Consider the following 23,245-nt stretch of genomic DNA (forward strand, 5'->3'; position numbering starts at 1 on the left):
CAGTAGAACTGTTAAAATAAATATATAAATATCGCAAATAAAATCGCAGTCGCAATATTTGTCAGAAAAATAGCAATTTAGCCCAGGAAATTAGTAAAACAAATCGCTCACTTTGTGATACAACCACCAAATTTTGCACAAAGTTTCCTCTGGACCTACTTTCCCCCAAAAGCACGTTAGCCACTCAATTTATTTAAAATATTTAATATATTTAAAACCCATTGACTTTATATACAGTAAAATAATACAAAAGAAATAGTCTGTTTTAAGTAGCATGTGAGGGGTCAAACTAGGCTTGCATTGGATTCGGGATCATGAAAAACCCCTAGTTTGACCCCTCACATGCTACTTAAAGCAGATTTATGGTTTTGCATTATTTTACTGTATAAAAAGTCAACGGGACCCCAACCCTTTAAAAAAAAAAACTAGTGGCTAACATGCTTTTTGGGAAAAGTAGGTCCAGAGGAAACTTTGTACAAAATTTGGTGCTTGTATCACAAACCGAACGATTCTTCCAAAAAATAGACTTAATTTCACGCAGTAATTAGATATTTTCCCAAAATGGTGCAGCCCTATTGTGACAGCCACCAGTGACACCAGCGCGTACCTGGGCCTGCTGGATGGCTCGTGGCGGGATGAGGATCTGGGGGAAGGCGTACATGGCTCCCTGCACCGGGTTGCACTTGATCCCAGGCACCGTGTTGAGGGTCTGCTCCGTCATCTTGGCCCTCTCAGCCAGGCTGCCCAGCACCTGGCTCTTCTCCTGGACAACACAAGACACATCGTTTAAGTCAGGGGTCTTCGGGGCGCCCGGTGGCCTAGTGGACCAGGCGCATACCATAGGCATTGCCATTTCGGCATCAATGCCTGTCGGCGTCGCCAGTTAGATTCCCGATCCGGGCGACCTTTGCCGCATGTCACTCCCTGTCTCTCCCCCATTTTTCCTGTCAGTCTACTGTCCTATCCAATAAAGGCAAAAAGCCCAAAAACAAATCTTAAAAAAAAAAAAAAATCAGGGGTCTTCAACAGGGGGTCCGGGACCCCTAGGGGGTCCTCAGAGTTACTAAAGGGGGGGGGGGGGGTCGCCAAATCTTTGTGTGATAGGATCATGTTTTTTTACATTAACCACTTGAACCCTATAGCATCCCTATTCTGAGTGGAGCAATACCCAAAAATCACACCCGTGTGAAGTGGAGCGTGTGTGTGTGTGTGTGTGTGTGTGTGTGTGTGTGTGTGTGTGTGTGTGTGTGTGTGTGTGTGTGTGTGTGTGTGTGTGTGTGTGGATCATGTGTACCGATTTTTGTGACATTTGAAGAAAATATGTAGGAAAAGGAGCAAAAAGTGTGTTTTGGAGAAAATTCAAGATGGCGGAAAATCTATCATGGCGCAAATGGGCGTGGCCTATATGGGGAGATGCGTCATGACCCAAGGAATCCAGGGAAAAAATATTTTTAATTTTCCGACCTACGGTTCAAGAGTTACAGGCCAAAACGTAAAGTGGGGTGTTATGGCGCCACCATGCGGCCAAATTACACAATTATTTTTTATTTAATCCTTGAAATCATTATGAACCTCCTCTTTAAGTCTTGAAACTCTAGCCCCTATGGTTTGCGAGAGACAAATAATTGAATGTGAGTTTTTGCGATTCCCATTATAAGTCAATGGGGAAAATTAATTCACTAATAAATTAATATCAATTAAACTATAGAACCTTTCTCTTAGAAAAGTAATAGCCCACGATTCCCGAGTAAGCCGGTCGATTTGACATATGGCGCGAGTGTGTGGTGGCAAAACTGTGGGACTAGTGGCGTGCCGAAGTTTAGGAAGTTCAGGCTACATACAGACAGACAGACAGACACACAGACAGACAGACACACCCACACGGCCACGTATAGGGAGCCTGTGCTTCACACAGCTCCAAAAATAGCAGATCTACAAGCTTACAACGCGAGGCGTTGTAAGCTTGTAGATCGGCTATCTTTGTCAAAGAAGAGCAGACTAAAGTATTCGATGGTTCAAGTGGTTAAATGTCTGAGAATACACAACTCCAACATGATGACAGTGCTGTCAAACAAGTCTAAGCTGTCTAAGAAATCTATGAAACTCTTTCTTCTGCAACACAATTTTATACAATATGTTGTGGGGGTCCCTGCTGCATCTCTCTCTCAGCTAAGGGGTCCCTGGCCTAAAAACGTTGAAGACTTCTGATTTAAGTATTAAATAATAGAATAATACTCAAGAGATATTGCCGTACAGAAGGACCTCACATTCAACTGCTTACAGCTCTAAGTGCTGTTATGTAAATGGTTCCTCCTCAAGGGAGCATCAATGTGCTCAGCTAATATTATGGCATGATGCTGCCAAGTCAATCATATTGACCAAAATCAATACCGTTCATCCTCCATAGAGGTTAACTGTACTCATGGCAATCCCCACTCTGGCCTTTACAAGAAATCAAGTATCTCGCTCTTTCTCAAACACACACACACACACACACACACACACACACACACACTAGGGATGGGACGATAATAGTTATTTTCGTTTATCTTGATAAAAAACACTCACAATCGTATCGTGGAGATACTGGGATCAATTCAATCTGGTACCATTTAACACTTTGAGTGCCAGCCCCCCCTGCCCCCCGTCCCTTACCAGTGCCACCATTAGGTCCCATTCATTTCTGCCCCAATTCCAGGGAATAAATTGGAAATGATCCGATATTCACATCGGAACAAAAATGGGAGGTTTGGTAAAAGAGGATTTTTTTTTTTACCAAAAAATTTTTGGAGTGATTTCGGTGAGCGGTTTTGGAGATAGGTGCTCGAGAGTGCGCACTGCGCAAACCAGTCAATAACCTCAGAAATCTAGATTCTGAGATATTTGAGTTCAAAGAAAAAAAACTTTAGGAAGCCATAGCAACAAATTGGTAAATGGTAACGGAACACAAGTACCCTTGACAGAAAGAATGACATGCCTACTTTCATTATGTGCAAAAAAAGTTAAAAAAATATTGTACCATCGTCTAGTTTCAAGGGGGCAAAGTGAAAAAGTATGAAATGACTCAGAAGGTAGAAATTGCCTTACATTTTGATAGAACTATGCACTGTGAATTCACTGTGTTTTTACCTGGTCTAGAAGGTCAGGAAGACAAAAAGTCAGAAAAGCGATGTCAACCTTTTATTTTATGGCAACATCGAACCCTAACCCTGGTGAGTACCTCACACATCCAGCATGAACATATTTATGTTCAACAATATTTACAAATATTTCCCAAAAAAAAGAAATCACAAATATGACTTCACAAAAATAAAATATAACTGGATAAAAGTAAAATAAAATAAATGTGCAGCAAGTAAAGAATAAATAAAATAATATAAAAGTCAGTACTGTACTGTACTGTATTCTCAAAAAAAGGCATTCAACAAGCCAACATTCAGGAGTCAAAGGCACCACAAATAAAGGTCAAAGATGGTACTGTTCACCGTGTGTGTGTGTGTGTGTGTGTGTGTGTGTGTGTGTGTGTGTGTGTGTGTGTGTGTGTGTGTGTGTGTGTGCGCCTCAGGTACCTCAAAATGGCCTGGTACCTGTTTCTTGCCATTGTTCTGGGAAAGTACGGCATGCAATGACAGAGTTTTTTGACCAGTGCATGGCAATCTCCGCCTTGTGAACGATAGCTGTGAGGAAGAGAAGTCCCAGAAAGTTCTTCAGCTCCCCTAGAGTGACATTGGTCCAGGCAGCGAACCTACAGTGTGTATGACCTATGCCTGACTCCTCCGCTCTCGCTATCTCAGCCATCATACTGTCCTCTCCATCCTTCCTCCATCCAGTCAGACTCCACGGGCCCTGTATATGATAGAAATAAATAAAAAATACTAAATGATCGTGCTTCTGTATAATTTGTATGTTCTTTAGCAAAGGCTGTCGCACAAAAGTAGTGAAAACAGCAGATCTACAAGCACATAACGCCTCGCGGTGCGAGGCGTTGTGTGCTTGTAGATTGCACATACAGTATGAAACAGAGCCGATACCTTTATGTAGGAAAATAATGCTGCTATGTGTACCCTGTATATATATAAAATGTCACAATGCGACATAGCTCTGTAAAATGAACAATGCTGTACCCCCTCCAACTGTATATATGTTCCCCATTTTCAACTGGTTTTTATATTGTATTTGTTATACTTGCTTTGGCAATGTAAACATATGTTTTCTCATGCCAATAAAGCTCCTTTGAATTGAATTGAATTGTATAATGTGGACCCAAAAAAATGCACAAAAAAAAAAAAAACAATAGCAGGTCAGGCTTATTGATTGATTGAAGAATGTATTAGAAAGAGGTGGTAAAAAAAAGAACCTAGCCCCACCCTACCCTCCCCTTCTTTGTATATACTGTTTGTTTAGACTTACTGTCTTTTTTTGTTTTTCTTTACATATCTACTGCATAGTACTGTGTTCTATCTGTCTGTCATTCAATGTTATATGAGATACTTCAATGGTTTCCACTTTCCAGTGGAAATAAGCTTAGTCTTTTCATGGATCTCCTTTTAGTAGACCTTGTACCAGTGAACTGTACCGTCATGAAACTGTACCTTTTCCTATGCAAACTTCTAATAAAGTCTTCAATCAATCAATCAAAGTAGGCTACAGATGCATGGCTCATTTCAACAGGAACCACACTTTATGCAGCTCATACAGTGGTGTGTTCTAGACTCATATTTTATTGTTAGTTACTAGTTAGTGCCTAAAAAGGAGATCGGCTGTTGTTGTAGATCGGCTGTTTTCACTAGTCTAAATAATTTCAAATGATAAATGCAAAACGAGCGGTTTTGGACATAAAAAGTTTTCACTCCCTCCATCACGGAGGTATAGAGGCCGACGCCGAGCGGCGCCATGCCCAGGAGGGTCTCCCAAATCGGGCTTGAGTTGTGGAGGGTGGTCGCTAGTGCTTTGGAGGTTCCAGGGCGAGCGCCCCCACCCCGGGGCTCGCGATCAAACCTTTTGGGAACCACTGTTCTATACTAGGCTGTGATGTGATGTCCTTGGCTCATTATCGCCAAAATAAACAATGTTCTACTTCTAACGTGAGTGGCACGTAGTATGCAGTGAAGAATATAGCCTAAAATCAGCGTTTCTGAATGTCGACTTTACAATGAAATGGATGCTTCTCTCGTTTGGGTCGGGACCCATTTGTGAGTCGCGGAGACAGTTTTATGGTTTATGGGCCATATATTTCATACATTTTGATACATTATACAGCACTTATCTCATATAACATTGAAAGACAGACGTATAACAAAGTGAAACGTAGATAACATACCGCAGCACAGCTCAGCAGTGCATCCTACAGGGCGCGCGGAGAAACCGTAGCAATCGGTGGTCTGTCCCTGGCAGCATGCATGCCTCGCCGTAGAAGGAGCCCTTCTGGCCGCCAGAACCAAAATCGAGGCCGTGGATGTACCAGCGGAGGTCCTCGCTGATGAACCGATCGCCCGTAGAAGGAGCTCTTCTGGCCGCCAGAACCAAAATCGAGGCCGTGGATGTACCAGCGGAGGTCCTCGCTGATGAACCGATCGCCCGTAGAAGGAGCTCTTCTGGCCGCCAGAACCAAAATCGAGGCCGTGGATGTTCCAGCCGAGGCCTTCGCTGATGAACCGATCGCCCGTAGAAGGAGCTTTTCTGGCCGCCAGAACCAAAATCGAGGCCGTGGCCCGTGGGTGTAGCAGCCGAGTACCTCCGTGATATCTCTATCTCTCTAAATAATACTAAATCTAATGATTTTATAACTAATTCTAGCTCATTCTCTCAATATATCTCTCTCTCCCTCTGATTGCTGTGTGTCCAGTACGGTAAAAGTCACTGAACTCTTTGAGACTCTTGTTTCTGGGGGGAACCGGCCAACCAGCATGCTTGAATTTGGTCACATAAGAGTGTGATGTCATGCAGGGGCGTCAATTGGGTATGGCAGGGGTATGCAGCTGCCATACCTTGACAGGGGGAAATAATAAAAATGTACTTTTCATCGTGCCTGTTGCTAAGGTATGGCAACATGACTGGTGTCTTCACCAGACACCAGTCATGTTGCCATACCTTAGCTTGTTCTGAACTGACGCCACTGAATTGTCATGCATGACGACCGTCCCATCGTCCAAAAGGGCTGTATCTTGGTTACCGCATAGATCCAACACTGTACTACTGTAATATGAAAAAAAAGCATCTGGCGTCATATGACGCCAATATTATTTTCTGGCATCATTGCCAAGGTCGTGTCGGACGTCATATGACGCCCTGGCACTGAAAGTGTTAAACCCTCTATAATTGGTAAAACGGACTTGGAAATAACACACTTGATACACCAATCTCTTTGCCAAAAAAAAAAAAAAAATGCCGATCTACAAGCTCGAGCTTGGAGATCTGCTATTTTTTGGCAAATGTTCCGCCCCAGGATAATGGACGTTTGGGATATTTCGATTATTGTGATAATATCGTGACATGAAATTCCCATCCCTACTAGACACACACAGACACAGACACAGACACACACACACACACACACACACACACACACACACACACACACACACACACACACACACACACACACACACACACACACACACACACACACACACACACACACACACACACACACACACACACACACACACTAGGGCATTCACTGAATATTCGAATATCAAAGTCACTATTCGACGTTGTTCACCGAAGTCAAATATTCGCTTATCTTTATTTTTGTATTGTTTTCTCTCTAAAAAAAAAGATATAGTTTATTGTACCGAAGGTCGCATATACTCTGAAAAACCGTGTCGCTTGAGTGTCCTTCCTTCCTTCCGTAACCTCTGTGATGTCAGTGTGATGTCAGCGAGTTGTGACATCACTTCCTGTACGGGGCGGCTACAGTGTACACGAAATGTGGATAACACTATATATGGAGATAGTCCAGTCCATCATGTCATATGGGACTACCGTCATAGACCGTAGCCAAAAGAGAAGGATACACAAGACTAAGAAAGACAAAAAAAGGAGGAGGAGGATAAAGATACCAAAAGGAGAGAGAAGAAAGGGTGGATGAGGTACAATGTGTCTCAGAAAAGAAAAGGAGGTGGCAACGGGGGCGGCTAGATAAAGTTATTAGGCCTGGATCCGACTTTAAGTCGACGCACAGGATTCCAGAAGTGTAGCGCTTATTCGCTCTTGTATAAAACTGGTACTCGAAACGTTCTTAGAATTTAATATATATTTTCTAAAGTAAATATGGGGGCGGCTGTGAAAAAAAGAGAGGCATAAAAAAGAAAAATCACACCCGTGTGAAGTGAAGTGAAGTGTGTAGATCATGTGTACCGATTTTTGTGACATTTGAAGAAAATATGTAGGAAAAGGAGCAAAAAGTGTGTTTTGGAGAAAATTCAAGATGGCGGAAAATCTATCCTGGCGCAAATGGGCGTGGCCTATATGGGGAGATGCGTCTTGACCCAAGGAATCCAGGGAAAAAAAAAATTAATTTTCCGATCTACGGTTCAAGAGTTACGGGGCAAAACGTAAAGTGGGCCGTTATAGCGCCACCATGAGGCCGAGTGATGTAATTATTTTTCGATTCATTCTTAAAATCATTATGAATCTCCTCTCCGAGGTTTGAAACTGTAGCTCCTATGGTTTACGAGAGAAAAATACTTGAAAGTGATTTCTTGCATTGTCCCATTATAAGTCAATGGGGACAATTAAGCGTCGTTTTTTGCCGATTACGTCGGCATGGTAAGGCGGATCGGAACGAAAGGTAATAGAACACCATTCCCGGCCGAGCCGCACATTTTGATGTATATATTGCGCGAGTGGCGTAAATGGTGCGGCACTAGTTACGCGCCGAAGTCAGGCTACATACAGACACACAGACAGACACACAGACCCACACAGCCACGTATAGGGAGCTGCACACAGCTCCAAAAAAGGAGGAGGAGGATACCAAAAGGAGAGAGAAGAAAGGGTGGATGAGGTACAATGTGCGGTATCCTCCTTGTCAAGCTCGATGTTGGTCATTTGGACCTATACATGGAGAAATGGAGCGAACCTGTTTGGCCTAAACATGGAGATGTGGTACAGAATGACTCATATATGGGCATAAAAAGTATGTCATGTGACATCACTTCCTGTACAGACAGTCAGACAGTAAGCCATTGACTCCGGCCTAACAATGGCTACTGTCTATGACGGTAGTCCCATATGACATGATGGACTGGACTATCTCCATATATAGTGTTCTCCACATCTCCATGTTTAGGCCCTATCGCTCACACCCTAGGTGGGGTTGGCGATAGGGCCTTTCTGTGTGGAGTTTGCATGTTCTCCCCATGTCTCCTAGGGTTGATACCCTCACAAAAATATGAACAAACTCCCCCCAGAATGATAACAACTAGAATCGTCAGAGAAACGCTGTGGTTGGCCAGATAGTCAAGAATTGGCGCGACCTCGCCCTTTAGGGCGAGGTCGCATGTCACCCTGAGGTCGCATTCCACCCTCAGGTGTCTTACTAGTAAAGCTTGGCTAGATAGGAAGTCATAAGAATGAGTTGTCAATGCCCCTGGTGGATGAATTTGTTAATGCTCTATATACCAGGGGTTCTCAACCCTTTTTATCCCGTGACCCCCAAAATAAACATATTTGAACTGGGGACCCCCACCCTGACAAGCACTTGGAATTGGAGGTATTACATTTAACTCTTTCAGTGCCCAGAATCACCACTAGAGGGCGCCCAATGGCCATAGAATCCACCATAGACATACGCTGTATATGCACAAGCCGTGCGCAGCCATGACGCGCCTGAACACTTTCCTTTGTGCATGAACAGGAACAGGATGAAGTTAGCTTGAAGTTAGCTATTGGCTACCAAGCATTTTAGAAGCCCTATTTTCGGCGATTTAGCCGTGATTAAACCTTGCACACCTCATGGATATGCATGGAACAGAGAAAATGAGCTCTAAAGATCCTGGATTGCATTGGAGTGGATGGGAAATATCGGCGGCGCGACGCTCTCGCGGGCCGTGTAAACAGATGACGGCCGGCGGCCCGGCTCGAAAATTTAGCCCGGTGCTTCGGTAGGGCCTCTGGACGTTTTTTTTATTTTTTATAAAAAGCCGAACTAGTTCGGGATCGGCACCCCGAACGTTAATAAGGTCCAAATAAAGCCGAACTAGTTCGGGATCGGCACCCCGAACGTTAATAAGGTCCAAATAAAGCCGAACTAGTTCGGGATCGGCACAATAAGAGTTAATGTGACTCGGTTCCGCAGATAAATATTTGCGAGGCGTTGTGAGCATGTAGATCTGCTATTTTCACAATGTTCGCCTCTTGCTTACTTAAAGTTGTACCATGTAACTTTTTTTATAAAACAAATCTTAAAATTGTCCTAACTCTTAAATCGCTAAAGTTTTAGAACACCCACTCCGTTATTTTCAGCTTCTGAAGCCTTCTCTTTTATGTTTCCTATGATCCTGACCGGGGTCCGGTTTTCGCGCAAAAATTACGTCATCATACACTACCGGCCAATCACAGCGAGTGTTATACACTGCCGGCCAATCACAGCGCATCTTGAAGTGGGGTCGCTAGCTATCACAATAGGGCGGCCATATTTGTAGGCGCCCGTGTGTCTCTATCTATACTCGGGTGAAACACTCCGTTTCTCCGGAATGCCTGAACGCACAGGAACCAGGGACCCCTCTAAAGATAGATCTCGGCGAGGTGGAGGCAGACGCGGGGGTGACGCGGGGGTGTGAGGCCCGGTCCGCGGCGAAAAACGGCCGAAAGACGCGGACGCTACTGACCACTAGTTGAGCAACTTACACAGTATAGCTTTAATATTTGACAGTTTCGCCAGTCCTGTCGAATATTCGACTGTTCGAATACTTTGAGGTCGAATAATTCGAATACTAAAAATCACTATTCGTGAATGCCCCAACACACATACACACACACCTTAATGAACTGAGCATAGGAGGGCTCATGGGGTTTGGGGGGGTTGACGACGACATCCATGGCAGCCTGTCCAGTGACGGGGGGACACAGACGCACCGACAGCAACTTGACCAGCTGAGCCTTCACATCACTGTCCAGGTTCAGCACCTCCATGTAGCCTCCGCGGAAACCACACCTGGACAACGGAGGGTTAAGATCAGTTCTCCACGTTTAACCACCCATTTAGGCCTAGAATTATTGAATGCTTTAACCGGTGAAAAAATAGCAGATATACAAGCTCACAGCGCGGCACCGAGTGCCGCGCTGCGAGCTTGTAGATCTGCTATTTTTGGAAAAAGTCGTGAAGATGTGTGCAAATCTTTGAATATGTGTATTTTCAAAGCGAACGTTTGTGACTTATATTTTGCTTCTGGGTGGTCCCTGGAGCTAGATATTTTGAGATATCCGTGGCCAAATACATATCATTTTGGGGGTCCTTCACATGAAAAGGTTTCAGAACCACTGACATAGTAGTTTCTCAAGAACAGACTAACTGAGCTCCATTTAAGTGAAAAGGACCTTTTCTTTGACGATGACTGGCCAGATTGCTGACATAGAAACACAGGTTTTTCAAAAAGTCTTAGAAAGATTCAAAAGAAACGTATAGAATCGGGTCAAAATTCTAATTTTCAAGATTTTTCAAAAATAGCAGATCTACAAGCTCGCAGCGCGGCACCAGTGAGCTTGTATATCTGCTATTTTTCAATAGTTAAAGCATAAAATAATGATACACAATAATGTGTACCCGTTCTAACATGAAACAAACCCGGAACTAAAGCCCCCTTTCCACTGACATGGCCCAACACCACAACACTCCACACCGCCCACTTGTGCCAGGTTTTCCCACAACAAGGACCTGGGTAGAGTGGTGTGAAAGTGGTACTAAACGTGGTACTAAAAAGTATCCAATACAGAGTAGGTCTGAGCCGGGCCAAACAGGGCCAAACACTTCATAATGACTGATCACTCACTGATCACTTACTGAGTTACCAGGGCCCAAGGTGGAGGGGCCTATTTTATGCTTGAACTATTGAAAAATAGCAGATCTACAAGCTCACAAGCTTGTATATCTGCTATTTTTGAAAAGTTGTGAAAGTGTGCAAATCTTTGAATATATGTATTTAAGCGAACATTTGTAACTCAAATTTTGCTTCTGGGGGGTCCCTGGAACTAAATATGTTTAGATGGGGGTCTGTGGCCAAATACATATCATTTTTTAAGGGTCCTTCACATGAAAAAGTTTGAGCACCACTGACATAGAAACAGGAGGATTTGAAATATTCAGACGCCACACAAATGTTCACGATTAAAAATAAATAAATAGCAGATCTACAAGCTCGCAGCATGGCACTCTGTGCCGCACTGTGAGCTTGTAGATCTGCTATTTTTCAATAGATAAAGCACTAAATGTGAGTGAATCCTTGTACCCAGGGCCCAGAATTTGACACCCCTGATCGTCAAGTCGCAGCGTTTCATTTTATAATCCTATGAATATTTATTTTTAGCTTTCTTTCTTCCTAGATTGTAATCATATCTTGCAAGCTACCTGTTAACCCAGTCCGTCTACCCAGATTCCTGAGGTGCACTAGACAGAGAGACTGAGCCGGCAATACTGCATCATTCTCAATTAACGCTGATAGTCAGCTAATGGTACAGAGCACTAAAATCTATTTTCAAGACTTTTTACATTTTGACAAATTCAACATTGGCAGCATGTATTATTTAATTTTTGCCGCAGGTAAGGTTACACCCTGGCATGTAATCCTACATTATCTATTGTGTGTGTGTGTGTGTGTGTGTGTGTGTGTGTGTGTGTGTGTGTGTGTGTGTGTGTGTGTGTGTGTGTGTGTGTACTCACTCTCCTGTGTAGCCTTTGGAGGTGGAGTGGAAGGAGGCCAGCTCCACTGAGTTGAAGTACTCTGGGCCCATCTCAAACAGAACCTTCTTGAAGGAGTGGAACTGGCAGTCTGGAGAATACACGTTGTCCTGGTACACCTGAGCACACAGCACCAGGTTAGAACACGTTGTCCTGGTACACCTGAGCACACAGCACCAGGTTAGAACAAACTGCCACAGTCAACATAAAGCAGATTGGTAAAACTTAAATTGTGTGTGTGTGTGTGTGTGTGTGTGTGTGTGTGTGTGTGTGTGTGTGTGTGTGTGTGTGTGTGTGTGTGTGTGTGTGTGTGTGTGTGTGTGCGTGCGTGCGCGTGTGTGTCTGTGGAGATGAGGGTTGCAACATTTTGGGAATATACCAAGGTGGAAACGCATATCCTATTTTTTTTTTTTTTCTTTTTTTTTACAAATAGACATAAAGAGGTGTCCAGGTGAACTCAATACTACTTGATTTTGAGTCTTAAGCTTACATGTATTAGTAAATAGTTCCTCCTGTAGGGAGCATCAATGTGCTCAGCTAATATTATGGCATGATGCTGCCGAGTAGAGCTGTCAGTTTCCCTCTAAAATCCCAATCGAACATCATTCATTTATCTTTATACATTTTCGAACATAGTCGAATATTGAATATAATATATAATGATATAAAATAATGTATAGTTGTACAATAATAAACACCGAAGCTACAAGCCCTCACCACATTGCATCATCGACGGGTTGTGGGCTTGCAGTTCGGCTAGCAGCTAAATTGATTGTTTAGCTAGCTTATCTGACACGGCACGCTGCGTGTCCAGAGTCTCCACTCTCCTACCAGACCCACCAGTGCGACAGAGAGAGGACAGGATGGAAGCTCCCATTTGTTACTGACGGAAAATATTACAATAAACTTTCGCTGTTGTCATATGTTTCTCAAACGTTACTTTCAACACTGAGTTAACACTGATGACGGCGTAGCCGAAACGCGTCTGTTTGTTTGCCTGCTGCTACTGCTATTCTACATTAAAAAAGACTCTTAAACCAGACATTGTGAGTGCGGATTATAACTTTTCACTAAACATTTTATTAACACATCTGTTGCCAACTCCGAGTTTGTATAGGTACCCTACCTGTGCCAACCCTGAGTTTCCCGAGTTTGGGCCGTTTTTGAAGAAAAACAATGGATTTTTTCAAAAAGAAAAAAAATCAGAAATGTTTATGGGCCTCAAAAAATGTATTAGGCATGATCGCGAAATTGCATGATTAACCCCCATACCAACCCCATATTTCAAACATGGCAGCCATGTTTGTTTACATTTGAAGAAAAACATAATGGCTGCCATCTCATGAATGCCTGAACGGATTTCCAAGTGGATTTTTTGTTTGAAAGCTGTGAACAGCGTGCACACACGTGGTGCATGATCTAGGCATGGGCGTGCATGATCCTTGCACTATGAATTACATGGAAGTCTATGGAGACCATGGCAACTTGGACCTTCAAAGAGATTTAATTTATTGCAATATTCGAATCATAGTCGAAAATGAATTTGGTTCTGACAGCCCTACTGCCGAGTCAACTAATACATTAATTCCTGACAGAGTCTAACATGATAGCTCTCACTGACACACTCGTCAATAAGCCAAGTGTTCAAAAATAACCTTTTTGCTGGCAGTGACATTACCTCGTCAGACATGACGAAGAGGTTCTCCTCGTAGGCAAAGTGCAGGACCTCCTCCATGCATTTCTTACTCTGCACCTGACCTGAGGGGGAATGAGACACAAAGACAGATGACAGGTTATTACACCCATTTAGGCCTAGAATTATTGAATGCTTTAACCAGTGAAAAATAGCAGACATACAAGCTCACAGCGCGGCACCGAGTGCCGCGCTGCGAGCTTGTAGATCTGCTATTTTTGAAAGAGTCGTGAAAATGTGTGCAAATCTTTGAATATACGTATGTATTTTTAAAGCGAACGTTTGTAACTCAGATTTTGCTTCTGGGTGGTCCCTGGAACTAGATATTTTGAGATGCGGGTCTGTGGCCAAATACATATCATTTTGGGGGTCCTTCACATGAAAAGGTTTGAGAACCACCGGTTTCTCAAACCACAGGTTTGAGAGTAGTCTCTCAAGAACAGACTAACTGAGCTCCAGTTTAGTGAAAAGGACCTTTTCTTTGACGATGGCTGGCCACATTGCTGACATAGAAACAGGTTTTTCAATTTTCAAAAATAGCAGATCTACAAGCTCGCAGTGAGCTTGTATATCTGCTATTTTTCAATGGTTAAAGCATAAAATAATGATACACAATAATGTGTTCCCGTTCTGAATGGGTTAAGGATGCAACATTGTTGCTTGAACCTCATACTGCATACAGTACATAATCCAGATTCTTTCATGCATCTACAAATATTAGAATGCGTGGTCACTAAGCAAACGGGTATTCAAGACATCATGTTCACCAACATCAGAATGTGCTACAGTTGCATGACCACGCGCCAAAGCAGCAGCACAACGTTACCATCTTTGCTTGAGACGTGAGCAAGCAGGACATCTGAGACCTTGAAGAGCAGTCATTTGAGAGGTCGCTAGAGGTTACCCTAACCCTAACCCTGGCAGGTAATGTAGGACAGACACCCAACCCAACAGGCCTTAAACCTCTTAAACCAGGGGTCGGCAACCCAAAATGTTGAAAGAGCCATTATTGGACCAAAAAACCCCAAAACAAATCTGTCTGGAGCCGCGAAAAATTATAAAAGCCTTATATATCGTCGTTGTCGGGTGGAAACCGTGTATGTCCAAAACTTCGTTTTGTACTATTTATCATTTAAAAAAATGAACTAAACTAGGGAAAACAGCCGATCTACAAGCACACAACGCCTCGCACCGCGAGGCGTTGTGTGCTTGTAGATTTGCTGTTTTCACTACTTTTGTGCGTCAGTCTTGTATGATGAAACAGGACTTTACTTTGTTAAAAAAAAAAACATATACATTTGTAACTTGGAGATAACAAGGTTTCTGCCCGACAGTGACGATAAAAAAAATCGTTAAAACAAAAAAATCATTTTTCCCCCCCATCTTTTTTCCATTTCCATACATCTTTGAAAAAGCTACAGGGAGCCACTAGGGTGGCGCTAAAGAGCCGCATGCGGCTCTAGAGCCACGGGTTGCTGACCCCTAGTCTCGCGTGGCCAGACTGTTGCCTCCACGATTTGGTCAAATGCTCCCGGCATACAGTCTGGCAAACCGGGGAAGAAACGATGAGTGCGAGATGAAGCGGAAGTGAAGCTCCCTCGTCACTTCCGTTTCAGTCTCACATCACACATATTTATCATTATATAAATAAAAATCATATAAGCATGTTTAGCTTGCTGCTTAGCAGAAATGACATTTTAAAATATATATTTTTGAACGGTAATGCCCGTTTCCATTACTCGCCGTTAGGGAGCTGCTGTTCCAGACTCTATATAGCATTCAGAGATTGTGGAATAGTTGTCTGGCTACGCGAGACTAGCTGACCCCCGTCTTAAACCATGCACTTTGTTGACTGGATTCCCCCCAGCGGTCAACACTGGGCCCTCTTCCCTTTTCGCCCTTACACCAAGAATATGAACAGTGGGCCCTGTAGCAATAACATTTGTCCCACCTGATCATTTTGATGATCTTTTTTTAATTTACAATATCAGACAGACAATGTAGGATGTATAATGTCTACATAGAGAACCTATCCCCACCTTAAGAATGCTTATTATACTTGTATCCATGACCATGATGGTATTGAATATCAGGCACAGACAATCAAGCAGCAGTGAAATGTGGTGCAGTCCACCTGCAGGGCTTCGACCTTGAGCTTTCATGCCTCTGTGTTTGCTAGAAGATCGAGTTGAAGGACAGCGCAATACTGTACGTATATTGATGAAACCAGATTGGACGACCTCGGGTACCGCATTCAATCGGGTGTAGTAGGTTGGTTGGAGTTTGACGGTCCTCGAGATGAGAACTACAGACATGCACGGACGACTCACGTACAGAGATCATGCGCATATATAGTAGGATATATATTTTTTTTAATGTAGTACACTTTTCATTGAAATGTAAATCAAGTGTTACAGAGGTTACGTGGTGAAAACATACTGAAATTCAACCGTTTGAAGATTTACAAACTACGATGAAGTAATTTTTGGTCCAAATTATTTTGGTGTTGTTTATATACTCCATACTCACGGTGTGCCACATTTACACCCCATAAAATAAAATAAACTACAAAGTACAACCTCTGAACTGTGTGACTCCTAATGACAGAGACGGCTGTTTTCTGACATCACAAAACATTCTATCACTCATCATCATCAACTGACTGCTTACATAATCACTGCTGATGGAATCAACACACAGTAGGGTAGGCCAAGATGTCAGTGTGACCACATATTGGATTCCAATCAGGAATTACAGGATCAGATGTCATTGTGACCTCCACTGGCTGTCAGTCAGTCTGTCCGTCACACATCACGTCACACTTATGCCCTACTCATATCTCCGCCATCGTTGCCACTATCCATGCCAAACTTTGCACTCACACTCCTTGGCTGCCAAACCACAACCTCCATCAACATGGATGTGTCCCATTTAGCGCCACATTTTTTGACACTGCTCCTACAGATTTTGCCCTAAAAGCATGCAAAGCGGTACACAGTATCTCTTAAGTCATGTCATCAACATGGATTTGTCCCATTTCCCATATTCCCTCATGATTGGCTACGACTGCGTTCTAAAGTTTGTGTATGCGACCTTCTGGTGTATATATGTACTGTATATATAGCACAAGACTTATCTCTGATGGCGACAATGCTATGCTCCGGGTGGAGCCACAGAAAGGATTTAATTTATTCCAGTTCCAATATCAATTCTACTTATTGATCCAGTTGGGTTTCCTAAGGAGGATTTGCCTGTTAAAGTCTACCTGCAAGGCACTAGTGTTAGCATTACATTTGTACCTGCTGGAGGGGATGCAGCACTCGCCCATAAGCAAGTGAAAACACATTCCATTCCTGTGATTTAATGGCATGCCTTGCTGACATATATTTAAGCATTAACTGGGAGGTATTATCACCCTTGTTGTCCAGTTCTTCCACGGCTTAAGGCTCAAACACCACATGAAAAACAAACGTAGGAATGTAGGCTTCTCAAAGAGCTGAGGAAATCCTGAGCTAAAGCTTTTCCAGGAATTTGGTACCTGTTCGCGATTCCCAATCCCTAGTCACATTCTAAAAGGAACAAGAAATTATTAAAAACAGTTTTATATTTTGTCCATTTAAGCCTAAAGTAAGCCTGGTTAATATTCGCCAACAAGAGCAGATCTACAAGCTCACAAAGCATGACATCAGAGCAGGTTTGCCCATTGGCAAGCGACACTGAGCAACGGCATCATGCGATGGGAGAATAAAATAACCCATTTAGGCCTAGAATTATTGAATGCTTTAACCAGGGTGCCGCGCTGTGAGCTTGTAGATCTGCTATTTTTGAAAAAGTTGTGAAAATGTGTGCAAATCTTTGAATATATGTATTTTCAAAGTGAACGTTTGTAACTCAAATTTACTTCTGGGGGGTCCCTGGAAGTAAATATTTTGAGATGGGGGTCCGTGGCCAAATGCATATCATTTTGGGGGTCCTTCACATGAAAAGGTTTGAGAACCACTGACATAGTAGTCTCTCAAGAACAGACTAACTGAGCTCCATTTAAGTGAAAAGGACCTTTTCTTTGACGATGGCTGGCCAGATTGCTGACATAGAAACATAGTTTTTTCAAAAAACCTTAGAAGGATTCAAAAGACACTTATGGATTTTTTTTTCAAAAATAGCAGATCTACAAGCTCGCTGTGAGCTTGTATATCTGCTATTTTTCAATAGTTAAAGCGTAAAATAATGATACACAACAATGGGTACCCGTTCTAAATTGGTTTTAAGGAGCAGTCAATTCCAGATTTAAATGTCGTGCAGTCATGCAGTCATGTGCCAGAAAGGGCGAGAGCGTGACGCGTTGCGAGCTTGTAGGGCATCTATTTTCGGCACCACGTGCCACTGCTGTACATCAAAGTATAAATCGTGCTTAAGACAGACAGAGAGAGACAGTGTGGTGACATTGAGTCCACCAACCGGTAGGCAGGGCGGTCACGATGATGACATTTTACATGACGATTAATTGTCACTCAAATAATTGCGATTAACGATTTCATTGTGTTTTTGTCGTTGACAATTACATTTCTGTTTGGCTTTTAGGCTTTGAAGTTGCGCATGGCAATTATGACACATAAACTAAATATACAAAGACATTACTGACATATTTGACAACTTTACACATGAAAAAGAACATTGCTAGGGGAAATAGCCGAGCTCACAACGCGTCGTGATGTGACACGTTGTGAGCTTGTACATCTGCTATTTCAACTATTTTTGACTTTTTTGTTTTATATATGAACATGTTTCAACATGGAAACGATTATGAAGATTATGAAAGATAATCGCGATTATGAACAGGGGTTGACAATAAGGTCTCAGAGGCACTTGCCCATGGGGCAAGTACAGGTCATTTTCTACTTGCCCAAAGGTCATGCCCACTTGCCCGAAAAGTAAATCATCAATAATAAAATTATAGGTAAGATTTTAAATTTAACACTTATTTATTTTCTTTACTTTCTGGGGCTGTGCGATAAAAAAAGAATCCTACTGTACCTCAATACTTATAAATCCAAATACCAAATACCTAGCTATGATTGAATAGGTCTATGGTTTCACACTTGTTATTTTATATTTTTAAGTGTAGCAACAGTAAAAACAGCACATAGGTACCGTATTTTCCGGACTATAAGGCGCACTTAAAAGCCTTTAATTTTCTCAAAAAACTACAGTGCGCCTAATCGTCCAGTGCGCCTTATATATGGATCATTCATTGACATTCCCTTTAGCACAGCTCCATCTGTTGGATGCATAACGCAACGGTAGCGTCTATTATGTGCGCCTTATAGTCCGGTGCGCCTTATATATGAAAACAGTTCGAAAATGCGCCTTATAGTCCGGAAAATACTGTACTGTAATAAGTGCTCTTATTTTACATTCCACAGACCAGAAGACAGAGCGTTCTGGCCACGTTCAGGTGTTTAGACAGATATCTCGTACTGTGCCTTAGTGTCATTGCCTGATGAAAAATAATCGTGATTATGTCAAATAATCGCGATTAGACGACTATTATGCAATAATTGGTGACAGGCCTACCGGTGGGGTTTCCGGGGTTGATGATGCAGAGGACGCGGGGCTGGCAGTGCTGCTTGGAGGCCCGGTAGGCCCGGTGGAGCTCGGCCACGTCCAGCGCCCAGCAGTTGGCCTCGTCCAGGTAGTAGTTGACCTGCACCGCCTCCATCTCCGCTATGGCTGCCGAGTACAGCGGGTACTGGGGGATGGGGATCAGCACGCCCGTCCTGCAGCGGCCCTGGCCAGACACCAGCAGCCTCAGAATGCTCTGTGAAACCACCATGAAAGAGCAAGGATGGAAAGAGGGAGAGAACAGAGAGATCGTGGGAATTAGGGGTGGGCGATATGGTGATAATTATCGTTGAGACGATACAATGTCTCCACGATATGCCTTTTCAGAGATATCATATGTATCGTGATACAATTGAGGGAGCCTTGTAAAAAAAATCCTGTTTAATTGTTAATACAGAGATTCATTGCCGAATTCAATTTAAACCTGCATTTTGGTCTAAATCAGTAGTTCTCAAACTTTAAAATGTCAAGGTCTCCACTTAACTCTGACAGTATACAAATGAAACCAAATGGACCCGTAAGGGTCCATTTGGTTTCATTTGTATACTGTCAGAGTTACATACTTGTAAAGTTAAATTTAGACCTCCCAAAAGGAACCCAGAGAGTCTAGTTTTTGTCAAGTAACTTGAAAATTAACTATAAAAACCAACGTGAAAAAGAATCATGATAAAATCGTGTATCGTGATACAGCTTGGGAAAATATTGTGATATTGTATTTTTTCATATCGCCCACCCCTAGTGGGAATAGGATAGGAGGGAAGGATGGAAAGAGATTAACGGACAGATGTAGAACAACGACCTGAAAACTACGTTTTCAGGTCAAGGACCTCTTAGTTGAGAGAGAGATGAATCAGGGACCATAGATTCCATATAGTTTCATTGTTTGACAGCACAATCATCAGTGTATTTTGGATTCATGTCAATTTGTGTTTTCAGATATTTAACCACTTTAACCGTCAATACTTAATAAAGTTATCAGGCCGTCGGTCTGTTATATATCGTCATTCACCAAGGAGCCATTCATTATCCCGCGTATAACCCGCCTACTAAATACAATTAATAATTTGACTCAAAACTAAAAACAAAACAAAGTATATCCTTGTTTACAGACGGCTGGAAGTGTTCCACAAGTGTTGCGCTGGGCGTCCCCCCGGCGCGACACGGTCGCCTTGGAAAACAAGGAAGTGCTGATTAGACAGAATCCATTTTCTGATACTACGCCGTCTATTTCTCGCTTGAAATATTTTTAAAAACATTCTTGAGAGCAACGTTTAGTTCTAAATGTCGCTGTGTGGTTGTTCACATGGCTGACATGTTGGATACAGCACAAGATTCACGCAGTGCAGCTGGACTGCAGCAGGTGTTCTGAGTCTTTGATTAGCAGCGGTCTGTTATAGAGCGGAGCGGTGTGTTATCCAGAAATAACAGACCGCTGATTTCAGCAACTGACCAATCAGAATCAAGCATTCAAACAAGCCGGGTAATAAAGAATGTCAGAGTATTTACCATGATGCCGTCGCTGGCTCCCGTTGTGAGGTAGATGTTGTCCCAGTCAGCGGGGACGCCCTGGTCCCTCTGCTCGATGTAGGCAGCGATGTCCTTACGGATACACTCCACCCCCTGACTGGCACTGTAGGAGCCTGAGAGACACAACACATAATGTACAATGTTTCATTATTACAAATACTAACTTACCCTGATCGAAGGTCTTTGCACACTGCAACAAATGAATACCTGAGACGAATAATATAGATATTTTTTAATATAGATATTTTTTGATTTACTGTAAATTGTAAACCACAGACTGTAAACCACAAACTAGTCATTTTTCTGTTAAATTGTTAATGCAGTACCCATTGCAGTGCTCATTTTGTTCAATAGTCTGTTTTAATTGCGACCGTCAGGTCGCATTTACTATCAAAACCTCCACCGGCTGTCTGTCTGTCCGTCAGTCCGTCAGTCTGTCTGTCACGTCACACTTTTGCCCTACTCATATCTCCGCCATCGTTGCCCCTATCCATGTGAAATTTTCTACACACACTCCTTGCCTGCCAAACCACAACCTTCAGGACCCCCGGACCTCCACGGACCCCCACGGACCCCCTGCCACCGCCGCCAAATAGCGCAAAAATGACCAAATCAACACCCCAACTGGGCTGCTCACAGGGAATTCCCGGGGACCACAGACTCCTGCTGCTCCAACAGTCCTTCACCTTCATTGGTTTAACTTTGCCCCGCCCCCTCCCCTCATTGGCCAAAACTTTATTTGGCTTTACTCATCAACCGTTTGTCGTACAAACCTGTCGGTGGTGTCAATTGACTTGATTACGAGTCCTTAACCTTAATTGCTTTAACTTAGCCCCACCCCCTCCTCTGAGTGGACCAAACTTTATTTGGCTTTACTCATTAACTGTTTGTCGTACACACTTGTGGCTGGTGTCAATTAACTTCATTAAGAGTCCTTCACCTTAATTGATTTAACTTTGCCCCACCCCCTCCTCTGATTGGCCGAAACTTTATTAAGTTTTACTCATCAACAGTTTGTCGTACAAACTTGTGGGTGGAACCAATGCCACTTACAGGCCTCTTTGTGTATACTGTGACCTGACGGTCGCTTATCTTCCGATTAGGGAGTCTTACTGGTGTTATCTGATCCCTTTGTCTGCTGAATATTGCTTGTACGGACTTATACTGTTGTTCCACAAACTGTTGGAGATATACTGTTTTCCCACTTTCCATAAGTATTACGTCTTATAATTCCTAATATATATGAGTTAAGCAAAAAAATCTAATTCAACAAAATGAGGGAGAGTGCATTAAGAACAGATTAAAAACTTCTAGTTTGTGGGTTACAGTCTGGTAAATAAAAATTCTATATCTATATTCAAAATTTTTAAATGTGGACTTAACCCTGCAAGGCCCGAATTAATTTCTACTGGCCCAAAAAAATTAAAAAAAATCAGATGGTGTTGTAGGAGTCCTAATCACAGGAAAATGTAATGTTAAAAAATGTATAATGTTTTTGTAAGGTTTTATAGCCATAAATCATAAATCATAAATCATGCTCTAATTTGCATTTTGGGGATATTATTCACAATAATATTATATGTACATGTTCTAGACATTCTAATGATCACGAAAAACAATATTACAGGCATTTTACGTATGTTTTAGTGAGGAATAGCTTCAGTTAAAAAGTGAGATGTTCGTCCAGACGCTGGAATTTCAACTTCTCTGGGAGGTGTGTATGTCAGCCTCCGTGGTAGGTATTTATATGCAAATATCCTGGCCAATGGCATTGTAATACTAAACAATAGGATTTAATGGTGATGTTAATGTGAAAAAATAACAGGAAAACTAATTATAACATTTTTTTTAAAATGATTTAAAAAACGTTGCCAAAAAGCAACGCTGGGCCTTGCAGGGTTAAGGGGGTTCCACACGGTACGCGGTTGCCGTTGGGGCTGCCGCTAGGATCAGCAGTGGCCGCACCGCGGTGAGACACAAACACACTCGTTCAGTGAGTAAACGCTGCGCGGTATTTCACAAAGATGAACACAATCCATCTCTCACTGCCCAAGTACGCATGCACAATCGAGCACGCTCGCGGTGGATGCGCGGCACCTCCGCCTCGCCGATACGCATCCGTAGAGCCGTCTCCCGTCATTTTTAGACCAGGATTGAGGGAGTAGCAAGCAAGATTCCTTCACCAATGTAAACACAGTTGCTGAGGGAAGCTACTTCCTTTAGAGACAGCAAGACTCGCTGTGATTGGCCGGTGGTGTATGATCTGCGCTGTGATTGGCCGGTAGTGTATCATGTGGGAGATGACATCATTTTGCCGGGAAATTCTCCCCCCCCCACAACTCATAGAAAACATATAAAGAGAAGGCTTCAGAAGCTGAAAATAACAGTGGGTGTTCTAAAACTTTAGCGATTTAACAGTTAGGACAATTTTAAGATTTGTTTTATAAAAAAAGTTACATGGTATAACTTTAAAGTGTGGTTCCTGTGGAAATAAGCCTCGGCTT

The 23,245-nt window shown here is 42.7% G+C and overlaps 1 protein-coding gene across 1 annotated transcript in view; it reads right to left on the reverse strand.

Annotated features, from left to right (window-relative positions):
• The window catches only part of LOC308288485 (alanine aminotransferase 2-like), a 50,448-nt gene that overhangs the window by 7,870 nt on the left and 19,333 nt on the right, over window positions 1-23,245 (reverse strand). The window contains exons 4-9 of the mRNA XM_080729934.1: window positions 20,721-20,854; window positions 19,167-19,410; window positions 13,578-13,657; window positions 11,882-12,018; window positions 9,985-10,159; window positions 608-763 (exon numbers count right to left, since the gene is read on the reverse strand). Coding sequence (XP_080586060.1) covers window positions 608-763; window positions 9,985-10,159; window positions 11,882-12,018; window positions 13,578-13,657; window positions 19,167-19,410; window positions 20,721-20,854 — 926 coding nt within the window. The remainder of the gene's footprint in view (window positions 1-607; window positions 764-9,984; window positions 10,160-11,881; window positions 12,019-13,577; window positions 13,658-19,166; window positions 19,411-20,720; window positions 20,855-23,245) is intronic.

The sequence above is a fragment of the Nannobrachium achirus genome (genome assembly GCF_963921795.1).
Source record: "Nannobrachium achirus genome assembly, chromosome: 7".
In the NCBI taxonomy this organism is placed as follows: Eukaryota; Metazoa; Chordata; class Actinopteri; order Myctophiformes; family Myctophidae; genus Nannobrachium; species Nannobrachium achirus.